The sequence below is a fragment of the Thunnus maccoyii genome, chromosome 15 (genome assembly GCF_910596095.1).
Source record: "Thunnus maccoyii chromosome 15, fThuMac1.1, whole genome shotgun sequence".
NCBI classification, from domain to species: Eukaryota; Metazoa; Chordata; class Actinopteri; order Scombriformes; family Scombridae; genus Thunnus; species Thunnus maccoyii.
Genome location: NC_056547.1, coordinates 3,372,829 through 3,389,415, shown reverse-complemented (window position 1 = coordinate 3,389,415; position 16,587 = coordinate 3,372,829). Strand labels below are relative to the sequence as shown.

The 16,587-nt window shown below is 40.1% G+C and overlaps 1 protein-coding gene across 1 annotated transcript in view; it reads right to left on the bottom strand.

Annotated features, from left to right (window-relative positions):
* The window catches only part of LOC121912967 (collagen alpha-1(XIV) chain-like), a 214,534-nt gene that overhangs the window by 144,874 nt on the left and 53,073 nt on the right, over nucleotides 1-16,587 (bottom strand). The window contains exons 6-8 of the mRNA XM_042435553.1: nucleotides 6,026-6,184; nucleotides 5,684-5,803; nucleotides 2,672-2,836 (exon numbers count right to left, since the gene is read on the bottom strand). Of these exons, the coding sequence (XP_042291487.1) occupies nucleotides 2,672-2,836; nucleotides 5,684-5,803; nucleotides 6,026-6,184 (444 nt within the window). The remainder of the gene's footprint in view (nucleotides 1-2,671; nucleotides 2,837-5,683; nucleotides 5,804-6,025; nucleotides 6,185-16,587) is intronic.

Genomic DNA, 16,587 nt, shown 5'->3' with positions numbered 1-16,587 from the left:
ACAAAAGACCTTCTGAGTCGTTCAGGCATCACTAGTCGCTCATTGAATGAGCCTCTGAGTTCATTAAAAACACTGTAATGGACGGCCTTCAATATACAGAACCCTTCTTAGTTCGGCCCTTGTTCTCTTTTCTACAGTAACCTCTACAGCGACTCGTCTGATCATCTTATTGATCCTGTTTTTTTTATCATCCACAGTGCTGCTGCTCCCCCAACCCCCCAGCAGAGCAGAGGACACGAGCTAAGATCCTCTGATAAAAAAACATGAAGAAGCTTCTTGCTGATATTAAAAGGATCGAAGTCAAGACTGAGCCTTCATGAATACAACATCAGTTCTTTTAACAATTTACTGTCCACGTGGACACCAAGAAGTTTTCTATCTGCTGACCTCCATCCTTCCTCCTCCTGAAATCAATAATTAACTCTTTGGTCTTCACAACATTCACTTTAAAAAAAATCATCACACCAGCTGACAAATGATTCGACCTCCAGGTCATTGACCCACTAGAGCAGTGTCATCTGGTGGGGGGGGGCAGGGGGGGCGCTGAGCAAATCTCAGGAGACACTCAGCATTTCTCTGTTTATGAGAGGCTGAGATTGGCACTAAAATGAGACCCACTTTATAGGTCAGTCCACCTTAAGTGAACAGTGTGCTGCTGCAGAATGAATACAGGGGATACACTGCCTGACTAGTCAGCAGTACAGAGTGTGAATAAAAAGAGGCCTGCTCTAGTTAAGATACTGTCAGACAGTTGTTATCAAGCCCGACAAACTGAGGTCCAGACAAGAGATAATCTAACACCCAACCAATAGCTTGTTGACTGAAAAGTGTGATTGAATTGTATTAAAAACACTAGAAAAATGGAAAAGCATAATCCTACCAGAGCTGGCAGTTGTTTCAAGGTGGCTGTAAAAGCTGTGAAGCATCAACAGCAGTGCTTCATCTACTCCCACACCCTTCATATATGCTAATTGCAAAGGATCTTGAAAGACTGAGACTTGTCTCCTCCGGTGACCCAGATCAACCCTTTCAAAACATTTCATTATGTGTGATGTCAAGGACTGCAGGTCTAAGATTAGTAAGACCTCTAACAAGACAAGATGTTTTCCACATTACTGCAATTTTTGATGAAGACAGAGACAAAGAAAAAAAATTGAATGAAGGACTGAGCACAACTTGTCAGCACAGACTTTCAGGGTGGTGATTGGACACCATCAGGACTCGCTGCCATGTTGGCCTGACGGCACTTTAACTGCTGTCCAACCTCATCAACAGTGACAGTAATAGCTGGGCTACAGTCCTCAGTACCACTCTGTACCAGAGATGACAGGAGAGGCAAGAAAAAAAACAAATTCATCAAACCTTGCAAAGAAATAGCATTTCCATTTATCCCAGAGCCAAGGAAACTGGGATTACTGGTCCCATAGCCAGTAATAGATTTCATGCCATTCCAAAGGCCCGTGTATTACATTTACCCTGTTTGATTTTATCATCTTAATCAACACTAAAGAATGCAGTTTTCTTCCTATTAATAGCAGCTTCAACCTGCCTCGTCACCCAAGGTTATTCATTAGGTTTATTACAGACTCGACACAGTAATTAATACAACAGGTGACCTTGTCAGAGATGCTGTCCAGATCATTGCCATCATTTAAAAACAAAGTCCAATCAATGTAGTCAAAGCACCTTCAAAGCTTCCCCCAACCACACAAACACCTGCTGTGTCTCAAATCACAAACTTCTGTACTTACACTTAACATTTTGAGTGCATAAGTGCGTTCACACTGAGAAGTACGGGGAAATGCAGTGCACTGTGAGTAGCCGGATGGTGCACTCAAAACGGTCAAAAAGTTGAGCGTGGAACTATAGACACTTCTCGCCCTCAATGGTCGCCATCTTGGCTACGTAGCGAAAGGGGAGGGACCACTTTTCAAACTAAGTACAGCGTAAGTACAGTGAACATCACCACATTATACAAATGTAAGTTATATATGTGTTTTTTAGCACTAAGTACCACTATACTGTTGTCGGATATAAGCCATCCGTATGTTTTTTGGGTTAATTTAGCAGTCTGTAATGATTTGGTAGTGTGAACGATAACGCGAATGCTAACGCTAGCTAATGCTAATGTGCGATCGTCATTTCTGGTAAGTGCACAACGGCTGTGTTTGACTTGAGACAACACTACCCTGTCAAAATTTGTGCACTGCACCAGTAAGTACATAGTGTACACAGTGTACTAGATGAAAGTGTACTAACAGAAGTATGTGATTTGAAACACAGCTAAAGTCTTGAGATATCAAATTATGGTCCGATTGCCCAAGAAGGGGGAAGCAACTTAGCAACAAAACTCTCCTTAATGTTTGTATAAAACAGATCGATGGTTTTATCAACCCACGTAGAACATGACACTATTTGTTTAAAAGAGGACATGGTGGATTAATACGGATTACAGCTGTCAAAAGAAGAATGTAAATACAACCAAGAGATATAAAGAGTCAATTTGTACAAAAACCCAGCAGTCTGATGACTGGTTGTTAGTGTTTTTATTTATATGACGTCTGAATTAATGTTCCAAGCGCCACCATTCCCACGTTTTTATGCCATCAATAATTACTTATCATTTAAGTAATTTATCCAGATTGTCCGTGTTAGTGTTGGTGGATCATACCAATGGCAAACAGCTCTATCCCAGCTTCCCTCAGGCTCTGTGCGGGGGGGATCACATCATCCTGAGACTTCCCGTCAGTGATGAGGATTCCTATTTTGGGAACGCCGGGTCTGGATCCAGACTCTGGTTTAAAGCTGTTCTCCAAGATAAAGGTCAGAGCCAGACCTGGACAGACACACAGACAGACAGGATAAAGTGCAAACAAAGTGACAGGAACACCATTACAGAAGGACTCCATAAATCAAGCATTTATGTTGTTTTTTTTTATGTCTGGCAGACACAGACACAAATGAACCAAAATAATGCAGAAAAATGAGCACTACTTTGGCGTAGAGGGTGCAGGGAGAAATGTCATTTTAAAAAACATGAGAAAACTCAACATGAGGGCAAAAACTAAAACCTTTTCCACTAAAAAACAGACATTAAAAAGACTTGATTTACTTGGTGATTTTGTCTATTTTAAAATTTGAATTGCATAAGGGATTGTTGTCTTCAGCAGGCTTTAGGTTTACTGCCGAAGTGATGAAACTATGCGGCACATCGTTAGTGTGCAGAGAGCAAACAACTAAAACAATATCTAAGGATAAAAAAAAAAACTCTTATATTGCACAAATCTTGTACTAAAATATACAGCCAAGATTTTTTAAAAAGATGTTTAACTTCTCATGGAATATTCTCATCCTGCAGAGAACATACAATCCCTAAGGTAAAATATCAAAACCACCAATATGACAAAAAGCAGCCATGACGCAACATAAAGTACGTTTTAGACCTTACAATGTGCAGCAGACTGGAAATAACACTTTTTTTTTTTTTTTTTTTGGATTTTCCCTATCCTTGTTTTGACATGTTGTATTTATCATCTGTTGGACAAAGCAACTGTTAGTGTAGTCTACTGTTAAAAATGACTGACAGGAGAAAATTAGAGCCACTTATAGAACTTTTTAAAGAATAGTCGTAATAGTAAGTTAAGTCCTGGCTGACAGTATGATTGCACTTATGGTTTTCCTCGAAGGTGCGGCGTGGACTTGCTGAAATGACTGAGCTAAACCGCCGCTTCAAGAGTCACAATCAAAGATTTAATGAACACGACGGGTTTAAAGTCTTATTATTAGCCTGGCAAGTTTTTAGTCTAATGAGTGTGTTAACATAATGAAAAGCTAAGTTCAGGCATGTCTATTACTGACATAACTAATACTTTTCTCAACTCCTAACAGACTCATTTAATCCGTGCTTCATCTCACCCTTCACCAAAACACGCTGAGGACGTAAATCTGTTAATTACAGTCATTGCAAAGTTGTAATAAAGTTCGATGAAGTTGACTTCAGTCATCAGGAGCCGTTAGCAGCAGCTGTTCGTAAGTTCAAACTTCATCTTGTTATAACGTTGGTGTTCACTAAGTGAAGATTCATGTATCACTTAATTAAAACTGGTTGCAAACAAGTTCTTTCATAGAGTTTTTAATAAATATTTACAGCTAATAACTGCTACATAGAACTTTTTGCTATAAGCTAGCTGGATGAATCCAATGACAATGCTAATGTTAGCTTGCTAATATCTGCCCGTGTAGATTGAAGAGTAAAAGAGGTAAAATGGTAGATGGTCGACATATCTGAGCTGTAACTTTACATGTCACAGAAAAAACCACAATATACCTCAAATTTTACCAATAACTTTGAGTAAATGACCAAATAGCGTCAGTTAGCTTAGCTTAATTAGATATTTCCCTCTCACTGTAAGATGCATAAACACTAACTCTAAAAACACATTTTTCCAGATGTGCAGACAGAAATAAAACAAAGTCAGACCTACATTCACAAAGGTTTGGCAGTTAACTTTATTTTTCCTTTTGGCCCTTAAAACTGTTTTTGGAAGTTATGTTCAAGCTATGTGATGCTAAAGTCACTTCCTGTTTACGTTGTTGATTCTTCTTATTCTTCTTGTACAGCACTACAGTTTGCAACCGATTTACACATTAGTGTTTAGCTAAGACATTTCTTACGTTTTAATGCAATATGATGTAGTAAATCACTAGTTTGAAACTAGTTAGGAGTTAATAGTAGTTGTGCTAAAACTTAAGAAAAACTTTATACACTTAGTGATGAATTCACGTTGTTTTATTTCTCTGTTGAAATGTTGTTTCCAGATGAACTTTTATGACATCATTCACCAGTAACCAACTGTGCACCAGTGCTGATGTACTGTAGGCCTATATCCCACCGACTACAGAAACTACTGGTAACCAGTTCAAAAAAGGGAGGAGAGACTCATAACTCTGATACAAACCATGAATCAACATTAATGTTTAATATGAAAAGTCTAGAGTTCTCTCCTCCTCCTAATGTCTGACGTCTACCTGCCAGCTAGCAGCTCATTTAAGTAGTTGTGGTTTTTGCTTTTAGTTCAAATTAGTTCAAATCAGCTGCTGGACAGTCAGGACCCATAATTAGTACATTCCAGATATGTTTTTTTATGATTTGGGTGAACAAATATACAATACCACAACTATCTATTTGACGATATGCTTGTTTCAGATGAAGATATGTTACTGAAAAGAGTCTGAAAGATTCTAAAAGACTCAGAAATGATTTAGGTTTTAAATATATTTGGGTTGAGGCTGTGATACCATAATCCTGTAACTGAGCAATCAGCAGGCACAACATGAATACTGTATATTTGCTGTTGCTTCTACAATTTGAACCTGATGATGCACTTAAAGTAAAATATCAGTGAAGCTCCAGATTTTCATCTACTGCCTGAGGTCAGAATGATGTTAAAACTTTAATTTAAATATGTTTGGCCTTCTGACTCACAGTCTGTTCTTATCAGCTCAAGGCTGTAATGTAACAAACATTTCAATACATAACTGAAACGCACCGCACTGAATACATTAAGGTGAGGTAGAGGACTGGCTTTGGTCCAAGTCGACCTCTGGGCGTTATCTGTTACCTGTGATGGGTATGACGGACCATAATAACCAGAGGGAGGCTGAGGTTTGGTTGGCAGCGTACCTGTCAGTGTGTTTCCTCCTTTATACGGCAGGTTCTTCACAGCATCAATCACAGCCTCTTTGGTGGAGTAAGCGTTAAGATGCCACTCGATCCTGGGGTCTCCACTGTACTGAGCCAGTCCTGCACACATACATTATCATATTGAGGTTTTACGTTACACCAAATAGAAATATTCCTGTGCATCGTTTTAAAAAATATTTCCCTAAAATCCACTTTGCATTTGGTATCTTTGCAAACTTTGGGATCTGCAACAAATCTGCAGTCCAGCTGAGGTGAAATAAGGCATTTTAAATGAAAACGTCCACCAAATGGTAAATGAATGAAACACAGAAACTTCCTCACCGATCCTGGTCTTGTCAAACTCAACGGAGAAAGCCTTGACCAGGTTTTCCAGGAACGTCCTGACCAGCCTGAAGTTGATGCGGCCGATACTCCAGGAGCCGTCCACCAGGATCACGATGTCGGCTATGGCCGGCGTCTTACACATAAACCCCTCCTCAGCTAAAAGACACACAGAGAAAATGACGATAAATTTACGAGAGAAAACATTTAAGCGACAGTTGTCATGTGCGACATTGTAAAATTAGTAAAACACCTGCACTGGTGGTGAAAGTTTGGGCACAGTTTTGGTGTTAAGGAAGCATATTGTAAAAACCTTCTATAATAAAAGTTAAAACGGACATAAACCTTTTACACAGCGGCCTACAGCACACTCGATAAATCTGCAGCAGTAAAAGTGGGACAATTTGATGTGTAGCTTCTGTCCCAAAGTATTACAAAGTGTTTCATTAATTCTAATTCAGTTCAACTCAGTATAATTAAACCCTGGAGGAGCGTTTTAGCAGAAGAAAAATAACAGCCCGCTCTGTTGTTTGTCTCTACAGTTTACTGGGTGATAAAACAGACCAGACTCTAATGAGGCAACAGCAGTTCATTTACAAAAGCCAGTCCAGCACACAGCGAGCCAAAGGCCAACCGAATTAGGAAACAACCATGTTTCTATCAGCCAATTATCTTTAACACAGAGCTTTAGGAAACCTCTGCGAGCTCGCTTCTCGCTGGAAAAACATTGGAATCGTTAAGTCCGCTGGCTTTAATCCTGCTGAGATGCAGCTGAGCAAGGCACTAAAGATCCCAGCAGCTCCAGTTAATTTAGTGGGCAGTTTCCTGGTGGGAATATTTATAACTTCATGAATGTGAAGGAGTATACTGCTGCCAAAGAAGATACTGTTACATGAAAGTATGTAATTCTGATGTGAAACGGGTCTTTATCACCAGCTCTGCATCTCTACAGAACCTTTTAGCCTCTTTTAGCTTATTTTTTAGGTTGTGCAGCGTATTTACTGTATGTTTCACTCTCATAAAAGCCTCACAGGTAGCTTTTTTCAAGCTCTGATAAAGCATCAAACGGCAGAAAGAGTTACAGCTCACCGAGTGTGGCTGAGCCGATGGTATCTTATTTAATTTTCCTCTACTACACAATGTGCTCCTGAGCAACAAACCCAAACTTAAACCAATCAGGAACCAACAGCACATCTCTGTGGTTGTACTGGGAGGCTCTTAGCTGCAAATGTAGAAACAAATGAAGCTGAAGTGGAGCCCTACACGCCCGGCAATCCTTCTCTGAATAAATAAAGCTTAAGAAAACACACACACACACAAAAAAACCCCAATCATGCAGCTATTTAATGGTTATAAAAACAAAAAACCCCCGATGGTTTACCTTTACAGTGGATTGACTGTTTGAATTACCGATTTACTTGTCGGGAGAGACACACAAGCATCGGCCACTGATTTACGTTGAGCTCTAGCTTTAATCTGCACCCGCTGGCACACACGATCTCTTATCCTCCAGATGTATAAGAGAATATTTCATTCATGTTGCAGCATGTTTTAATATCTCAGGAGGTGGTGGGGAAGGGGGGGGTTGTGTGTGTGTGTGGAGGGGCGGCGGGAGCATTCTTCAGCTAGTTCATTTCATTCATCATTGACAGGAAATGAAAAGTGTATCACTCCTTACAAGTCTCTACAGTGTCGGAATTTAAACCTCCTCCTCTGTCTACCAGACGAGTCTCCGTCCCGCCGTCCAACACGACTTCACTGGGCGAATGAAAGCAGTGTAAGGCGTACATAATACACACAGGCGTTTATTATCAGCTGGTTGTGCGGTGAGTGTTATAGAAATTTAAGCTCCTTCTGGAGTTGTCGCTGCAAGTCGCAAGAAGTGTGTGTGTTCATATGTGTGTGTTTTGTGTCTTTACACAGAAACTATAATAGCGAACGTTTCTGTGAGTTTGTTTGTCTGTTGGCGTTACAGAGCTGTGATTTACAGGAAGTAATTAAAGAGAACATTAGCTACTGGTTGACAGATTTATTCTGAATGGGACAAAGCAGATATTGAAAATATAATAATGCAGGAGTATCAAATGGCTCAATGTTCTGCCTAGTATTACTATTATAATGCAACCTTTTAAGAGAGAACTTACAAAGTTGCATTACCAGCTTCTTGTTCACTGACAAGGGTAAATAAAAGAATGAATAATTACAACTTCCTGTTCTAAAAAACTCGAGAGAAACAAGTGACAAAAGCCTGAATAACAGATCTTGTGAAGAGGAAGAAGGGTTAACACGGATTTAAAAGGACGTTTCTCAGTCGATACAGGAAGTGAAACTGAAGGGCAAAACAGTGCTTTAGAGCGCTAAGAGAAAGAGCGCCGACATCCTTTTAATAGCACGTCTGGGGAAAATACGAGCACCTGGACAGATGGCGAAAAAATGAAAAAGGACGGACAGAGAGAGGGAGAGAAGAAGAGGCAATGGAAAAAGATGCATATTAAAGGGTGTAACACAACTGCTGTGAATACCTATGTTGTGTTTATTTCTGATTGATTTAATAATAATAATACTTGTCCTGGTTTTCACTTAATAACTACACAAAGTAAGGACACAAGCAGCGAGAAACAAGATGAAAGCGAACTGGATAATGAGAGAGTCGGTGCAGTCGGGTTGAAAAGAAAAAGAGGATATAAAAAGAGAGAGAGAGAATGAAAGAAGGATCAGCACTCTGAGAACAGCGGGTGTGGTTGAGAGAAAAGAAAACAACGGCAAAGCTTGAATTAACCTCCATGATTTCTAGATATTTAAACGCCCGTTTTGAGGTCCTACATGACTTAATTAATATGAGCGACAGTTAGCGCTTCGGCTAAAGTTACAGAGCAAAGAGAGACACCTACAGAACCGCCGACACCAGCAGAAGAAACTCAACAGCGAGGAGCCTTAACAATACCACTGAGAAGTTTTTTTTAAAAGGTGGAACATTAAGGCGAATGAACAGAAATGAAAGTTGAAAGGACCGTTTTTTCTTACATGTGTTCCTGACACTCACTCATCCAATTTAAAGTTCTACATTGAGCCTATCTTTTCCAAATCAAAAACTGTGAGAACTGACCCACAGGTTAACCAGAAGTAAGACTACAGAAGTATCATTGATCCGTATGTTCCGGCTCTGCCAATCCAAATACTCTTTTTGGGAATGTTCCAGAAAGGAGCTAAAACTACCTGCTGTAGGGTAAGATAAGATCACTGCTTTTACTAATTTTTTTGGCACGCTGCCTGATACTTTTCAGACAGGAGGAAGCTACTCCACCCACAATTTCTCACTCAATTAGAGACGTATTCTCAAACCTGAAACTCAGAGCTTAGAGTTAAGGTGTGTATGGAGCTGCTTCTTAACGAAAGAAAGAAACCTCCACGCAGGTACAGGTACAACATTGGGAGTGTAATATTGTATTTGTTATGAGGAAGGAGGTTTTTTTTGTCTTTGTAAAAATTTTAAAATCAATAAAAAGAATTTTGAAACAAAGAAAGTAGAAAGGAATCAGGGAGGATGTTAGTTGAGGACGATAATCATAAACAACATCATTGTTCAATCAAGAAACCTGTTGTTTTTCTAAGTAATTATATTAATATTTTGTGTTGTAATGACCTGGGACAACTGGGTGTTCTTGCAGACTGAAGCTGAATTCAGATTAAGGATGTGCAGAGATCCCAGTATCTGTATTTGTTGAGGCAGCAAAATTATTTGTATTTGTATTCGAATAAAAGTGGAAAGAGGCTTAAAAATCCTGTTTTTGTTTTTATTACACTTTTAATTTTAGAAAATTAAAGTGTTACAATAAGTATTAATGAATAAACTACCTTATGAAGGAGGTCCCCACACCGGGTCTCAAACTGGAGTCTCAGATCATAGACGACTGCGCTGACTACTGAGCTAAAACTTTACTCATCGACTCATTGCAGACAGACCTCTACCTATTTATACACCCGTAACACAGAGACAGCACACTATGTAACATGTAGGGAAGAACTTCAAAGGTGATTATTGCTTTGCACTTTTCATTTATTGCCTATTTTTTACAACCTAACTTTGTGGAAAGGAAAAGGGGAACAACAGGCTATGGAGAGTCTGTTGGGACCCTGATAGATGTAACATTGGACCAGAGGACAGACACTGAGATAACAATGTAATCGACCTGTGAACTGGTATTTGACATGTTTTTTTTTTCTTCCCAAAAACAAATAATTTTTAAAATATTTGTATGAAACAAATATTTGTATGAAACCCACTATTTGTGCTTTGCTGAATAACGTATTTGTATTAGACACAGCATGAAATGTTTGAGGCAAAAAAATGTTTGCATTGATTCAAATGAAAGATGTATTTGTTCTTGGTGTTGTGAACAAAACTTTTCTTTTCTTTTTTTAATAAATAAATGTCATGATTGTCAATATTTTAGTCTTTACCAAGTAGCAAAAGCTAAGTAATGAGTCATAAACTCATCCATCCATCTATATAATCACGGCTCAATAATCAATCCAGATGTAACCCAGCAGGATAGTCGACAGCTGAGCCACATCTGGACATATGTGGATATTTAAAATGAACAGTATGAACGGTTTTGGTACAAACACTGATGTTGATGCCCTGTGGGTAAAGCAGGAAATTCACTGCATTCTTTGTCACACTTTGCTAACCTGTTTATTGCTGCTGGCAGCTGTGTGTTTTTCCGGTGTTGTTTCCATGATAAGAAACTTCCCTGATATGATCTGAAAAATGTCCTGATGTGAGCCTGCATGGATCAATGTGCAGAGCTTTGACAAACTAGGCTGGAAGAGTGAAAAAAAAAAGTCCATGACTGACTGATGTGAGTTTGTCTTTCGCTAATTAAAGAAGCAACAACACAACACTTTACCTGTCGACCGCCTCACTTTGCTAAATTGGTACAAATTGCCCCTCTGGAGGGGATCAAGTCTTAAAATAGGCAGAGTGAAATATGGAGGGAAGAAGGGTAAGAAAGGACGAGAAAGAAAAGGAGGGAGGGAACAGAAACTTCAGAAAGAGAGATTTGTTGACAGATTCCTCGACCAGATAGCTATTAGCAGAGAGACCCCCTCAGGCAAAGTGTTCCTCCACAGGTCAAAAAGTCAAAATGGCGCAGGTCTGAGGCAGATCCCGAGACAGCAAGGGTCAACGCCGTCAAATGGTGGATGTACCCCAAAGTCGGCTAATTGTAAACAACATTATAACGAGTCCTCTCTGTTTACTGACATTCGCAAATATATTCATGACTGCAGGCAAGGCCTACAGGTTGATCAGAGGTTATGTTCAGCCAGAAAGTCCCTAAATACATACAGAGCTGTCAGGTTTAAGGTTAAAGATAATGAGACTTTCTGTCTGTCTGTTCAGAATTATGTGGTCACACTGAATCTATACCACTGAGGGTCAGTTTACAAGTGTAAACTGGATAATTAATGAGTATTTACTATTTCTATTTCTATTTCTGTCCTTCAAAAATGAAAAATATTATAACATTACAATTAAAAAGGAAATATTACATCATATATTTCTGTTTACATGATGGTTCAACACCCCCATCATCACTAAAGACGTGTCGTGCTTGATGTCTTTCATTAAATTCATTAAAAAAAGGAAAGAAATCTTTTTTCCTGAGTCGGTCGGGATGAATTAGGTCTATTTTACTTTCTTACAAAGGTTACAAAGACACAAACAGAACATCTCTGACGTCCTGCAGTCAAAGCGAGGTCGGGGTTAGCCAACAGCTCGAGGCGATGAGGGAGGAGCTGGAACTGCAAGGCCAATACCTGCCGTGTCAAAGGTGAGCTATCGCACCTCAGGGCTCCGCGCGGTTGATTTATCTGAGATAAGAGTTTACACGGCACCGTGTCGAAAGGTCAGCTGCCTCTGATTCCACCGCTCCACGGCAGCATGACAGCTTGTGAAACACCTTTCATTTCCAGCTCATATAGAATTCCACGTGGTCATCCGTGTGGAAAGTTTAACAGGTACAACCCGCTTGGACTTTTACATATTTTGCAGAGTTACATCTTGGAATTCAAATTGATTTAATTGGGCTTTTTTTTACCATTTCATTAACACAACATGCTTAGTGCTTTGAAGACAAAAAAGCAGACATCTGTTGGTATTCAACCCCCGTAAACCCCCGTTGGTATTCAAGTATTCAACCCCCACTGCAATTACACCAGCAAGTCTTTTGGGGTTATGTTTCTACCACCTTTCTGCAATTTTTGCCCATTTTTCTTAGCTCAAGCTCAGTCAGATCTGTGAACAGCAATTTTCAAGTCTCACCACAGATTCTCAGTTGGATTGAGGTCTGAGCTTTGACTGGGCTATTCTAAAACATTAATATTCTTTGCCTTAAACCAACCCAGTGTAGCTCTTGCTGCATGCTCAGGGTCATTGTCCTGCTAGAGGTTGAACCTCCGCCTCAGTCTCAAACAGATTTTCTTCAAAAACTGTCCTGTGTTTGGCTCCATCCATCTTGCCCTCAATCCTGACCAGGTTCAGTAGACTCTATGATTCCCTGGTGTTGGAACGAGTTACCAAACTGGGTTTTCCCTCTCAATTATTAAGACCAAAGACCTCTGCACTTCATGGACTGAAAAGAAATTGGAAAATCTGCTTCTTTGCATTCTATGTACTCTATGTATTGCCTCTGTGCACTGCCTGTTGACACCTACGTCCTATTGGACTCAAATGAAATTGTAAATTGTAAATTGTAAACCAGTTTCCAGTATCTGCTGATGAAAAGCAACCCTACAGCATAATGCTACCACCACTGTGTTTTGCTGTGGGGATGGTGTATTCAGACTGATGTGTAATATTGGGTTTTTGCCACACACAGTGTTTTCCATTCATGCCGAAAAGTTCAATTTTTGTCTCATCTGACCAGAGCGCCATCTTCCACATGTTTGCTTTGTCTCCCACATGGCTTGTGGCCCAGTTTCTTATGGTTTTCTTTCAGCTGCAGCTGGCTTTTTTCTTGCCTCTCTTCCATAAAGGGCAGGTTTGTTGACTGCACGACTAATAATTGTCCTGTGGACAGATTCTCCCACCTGAGCTGTGGATCTTTTCCAGCTCCTCCAGAGTTACCATCGGCCTCTTGGCTGCATCTCTGATTAATGCTCCCCTTGCCCGGTCCGTCAGTTTAGGTGGACGACCTTCTCACTGTTGTGCCATATTCTTTCCTAATGATTTTGTAATGATGGATATAATGATGCTCAGTGTGATATTCAAAGCTTGGGGTAATTTTTTTACAACCTAACTCTGCTTTGTACTTCTCCACAACTTTATCCCTGACCTGTGTGGTGAGCTCCTTGGTCTTGATGATGCTGTTTGTTTAGAAATGTTCTCTAACAAACTCTAATTGCGAAGGAACTAATTGATTTCTGAAGGCAGTTGTTTGCACCTGATCTCAGTTAGGAGTTTTCACAGTAAAGGGGGTGAATGTGAACTCAACACTGAGTGGGCCCTAATGGCTCCATTATTTCATTTCAAAGTCTAAATTATTACACTTTTCTCAAGATTAAGGTTAGATGAAGATGCACATCACATTCACAACCACTGACTACTAAAATTCCTGAAACATGTCATAATTCAACTGTAAATGTTAGAGGAGTGCAGTAATCACACCCATAGACATTTAACTGGTACAGAAGAACCTGTAATTTGCATAAAATATAAAATACTGTATAGAGTTTGACATTTCCATTGATTTTCATACAGGTATTTAGCAAACAATAGCTGCTAACGATGTACTGAGTGAAGAATGTAAAAGTTGAAACCCTTCTATGTCTCCGGTAACTAGAATTGTACAAGAGGAGACATTTAGATTAGACATTTTTATATTCATGACTTGAGCAGTATTGTTAGATTTATCAAAAGGTTCTGGGTTTTTTTTTTTTTTTTTTAAATTACTTTAGGTTTTGGCTTTGCACCTTGTCAGGAAGGAAAAAGACATGCCAATTTGAAACAGTTTCACAATGACAAGTTTGAGACTCTTGTGACTCCTTTATGGCAGATCGAGGGAGGTTTTTCTGTACTGAGAAAGAGCACAAATGGCTCCTCAAGCTAATAACCGGCAGCATCTAATTTCTCTCAGCGACATGAAAGTGGAGCAAGCTGGTTAGGATGCAGCTGCAGATTTCTATGAGCTCCGGATGATGATTTCTAACCTCACGTGTCTCCTGTCGTCCCGGTCACATGACGATCTCCAAACCAGCACCAAACACCACAAGCAAACTGTTCAAAATGTGTGTTTCTAACTGAAAATATAAGGAGTGTCACATACTTCAGCAACAGCAAAGCTTCACTAAAGTAATAATCATGATAATAATAATAAATTAGATTTATATAGCACCTTACAAAACACCAAAGGAAACTTTACAAAAGCTTTACAAAATAATAAGCAACTGAGAAGTTAACTGGTGAACTGTGGGCCAAAAGCCTGAGCAAACAGGTAGGTTTTGAGGGCTGATTTGCAAGGGAGAGAGTTCCAGAGGGTGGGGGGGGTGAAGAAAAGCCCCGAGTCCGAGGAGCGCAGGCTTCAGGATGGTGTGTGTTGGTGGAGGAGGTCTGAAAGGTCTACTGGGGGGACCAGGGAGTGGAGGGATTTGTAGGTGAGGAGGAGGAGTTTATAGGAGATGTGGTATTTCACAGAGAGCCAGTGTAGGTGAATGAGAGTGGGGGTTTGGTGTGGGTAAGAACCCTGGCAGCTGAGTTCTGGACATATTGGAGCCTGTCCAGGGTTTTTACTGGGTACCTCAAACAGGACTCCATTGCAGTAGTCCAGACGATTTGAGATGAAGGCATGGATCAAGGTCTCGGCAACGGTGTTTGAGAGTGAAACATAATGAAATTAGCAGTCTGAACTAGTAAAAAAGAGCAATCCTTATGTATGAAAAAGAATTCCACACTATGGAGCAATTATACGATGATCCCTCGTCATCAATGTGAACAGGAAAAGTGAGTATTACCAGAAGTCTCTCTCTTATTAGCTGACACTGAGCTCCAAAATGCACCAATGAAGCTGCTGCTCAGTGTTCTTGCACCGCTCCCAGGTGTGTGCCTGTCTAACAGTATAAATGTGAAACAGTTTGTTGCATAAAACAAACACGTTCAGCACAAAGTTCCTCACTGAGCTTGCAAGGCTACAAATCTAAAACTACAGATCGTCTGAGCGGTCGACAGTGTCAACCAGATAAATATTTACCACGTAGAAATCTCCAAATCTCCATAGGATACAAATGAATCCCCTGTTTGTTGTTGTTGTTGATGTTGATGCACCAGTTCAGCCTCTGGAAAGGGAAAGGCTGCTTCTGCTGCTGTTGCTGTTGCTGCTGCACTGCAACGTGCTGAAATGATCCGTCTGCAGAGCCTCACTTACAAGCTTAAAGTAGATTAATGCACCTCATCACTGCCAAAATAAATCTAAACAAGGACAGGAAAGCTCGTGAATCATGGCTCATTTCAGCCTTGTCTCGGAGTATGAAATAAATGGCTCTAGAGTGCAGAGAAGAAATATGGCTCTATCTATATTGGATATTTCTCTGGTCAGGAGGAGGAGGGGTTTTTTAGGGGTGCTATGTTCCTTTGAAAGCTAATTTATGGTATGGTTGGGGCCAAATTACTACTCCCGATTTGTCTTCATTAGGTTGTAAAATTTTCTTAAACATTCGGCTCTTTATGTCTCCGAGGCATTCTTCAAATCTCAAGTGTCTCTGCTCCCACTCACTGATGTTATATCAGTAGGTAAGTGTCTAAAAAGCTATAAAACATGGATGTATTAAAGTAAGAGAGAAGGTAAATACACCCCAATTTAATGTCATTTTGATCAAACACTGTTTTTCACCCTTTACACAACTGTAGCTCAAAATTACATAACTATTCAGTGAAAAAGTCCTTCTGACTGTTTTCAGGAGGAAAACTTACTGTGGGTGTTACAGAGCCGAGCAGATTGAAGCTGTAGCTGAGTTGGCCGAGCTTCTTAGTCTAGAAAATGTCCACATTTACTCAAAATACGTTGCTTTACGATATTTAGGTATTTGTCAGCTTACTAAAGATGTTTATCTGTGATCTTACTGATTGTTAGATCAGATTTTTGTGCTGCTAAACTTGGACGTTTGTAGTTTCAGGTCACTGCAGCAAATATTGTGAGAAAACTAAACACATTTTTGGACAAGTTTGGACTGGAAGAGACAGCTCTGCTCTGATGGAGTTCAGGGTTCATCCTGAGAAAAGCTGCTTTACACACAATTTCACTAAATGAAGCTTAGCGTAAATTCAGGCAGGAAGACTCTTAATCATTCATTCATTCATATTTTCACTCTTCTCTCTCGCTGCTTCTCCCGTCACTTCTAGATTCCTCCATGGTCCCTAAACAGCCAATCACGGCCTAGCTGTCAAAATTTAAAACTGTCTCCCTCTCTGTCGCTGTCATCCACCTCCACAGCCGCAACTCCGGAGCTCGATCCTCGCCTCATCATTCATCTTCCCGATCTCACGTTACGGCAAGGCCCGAAGTCAC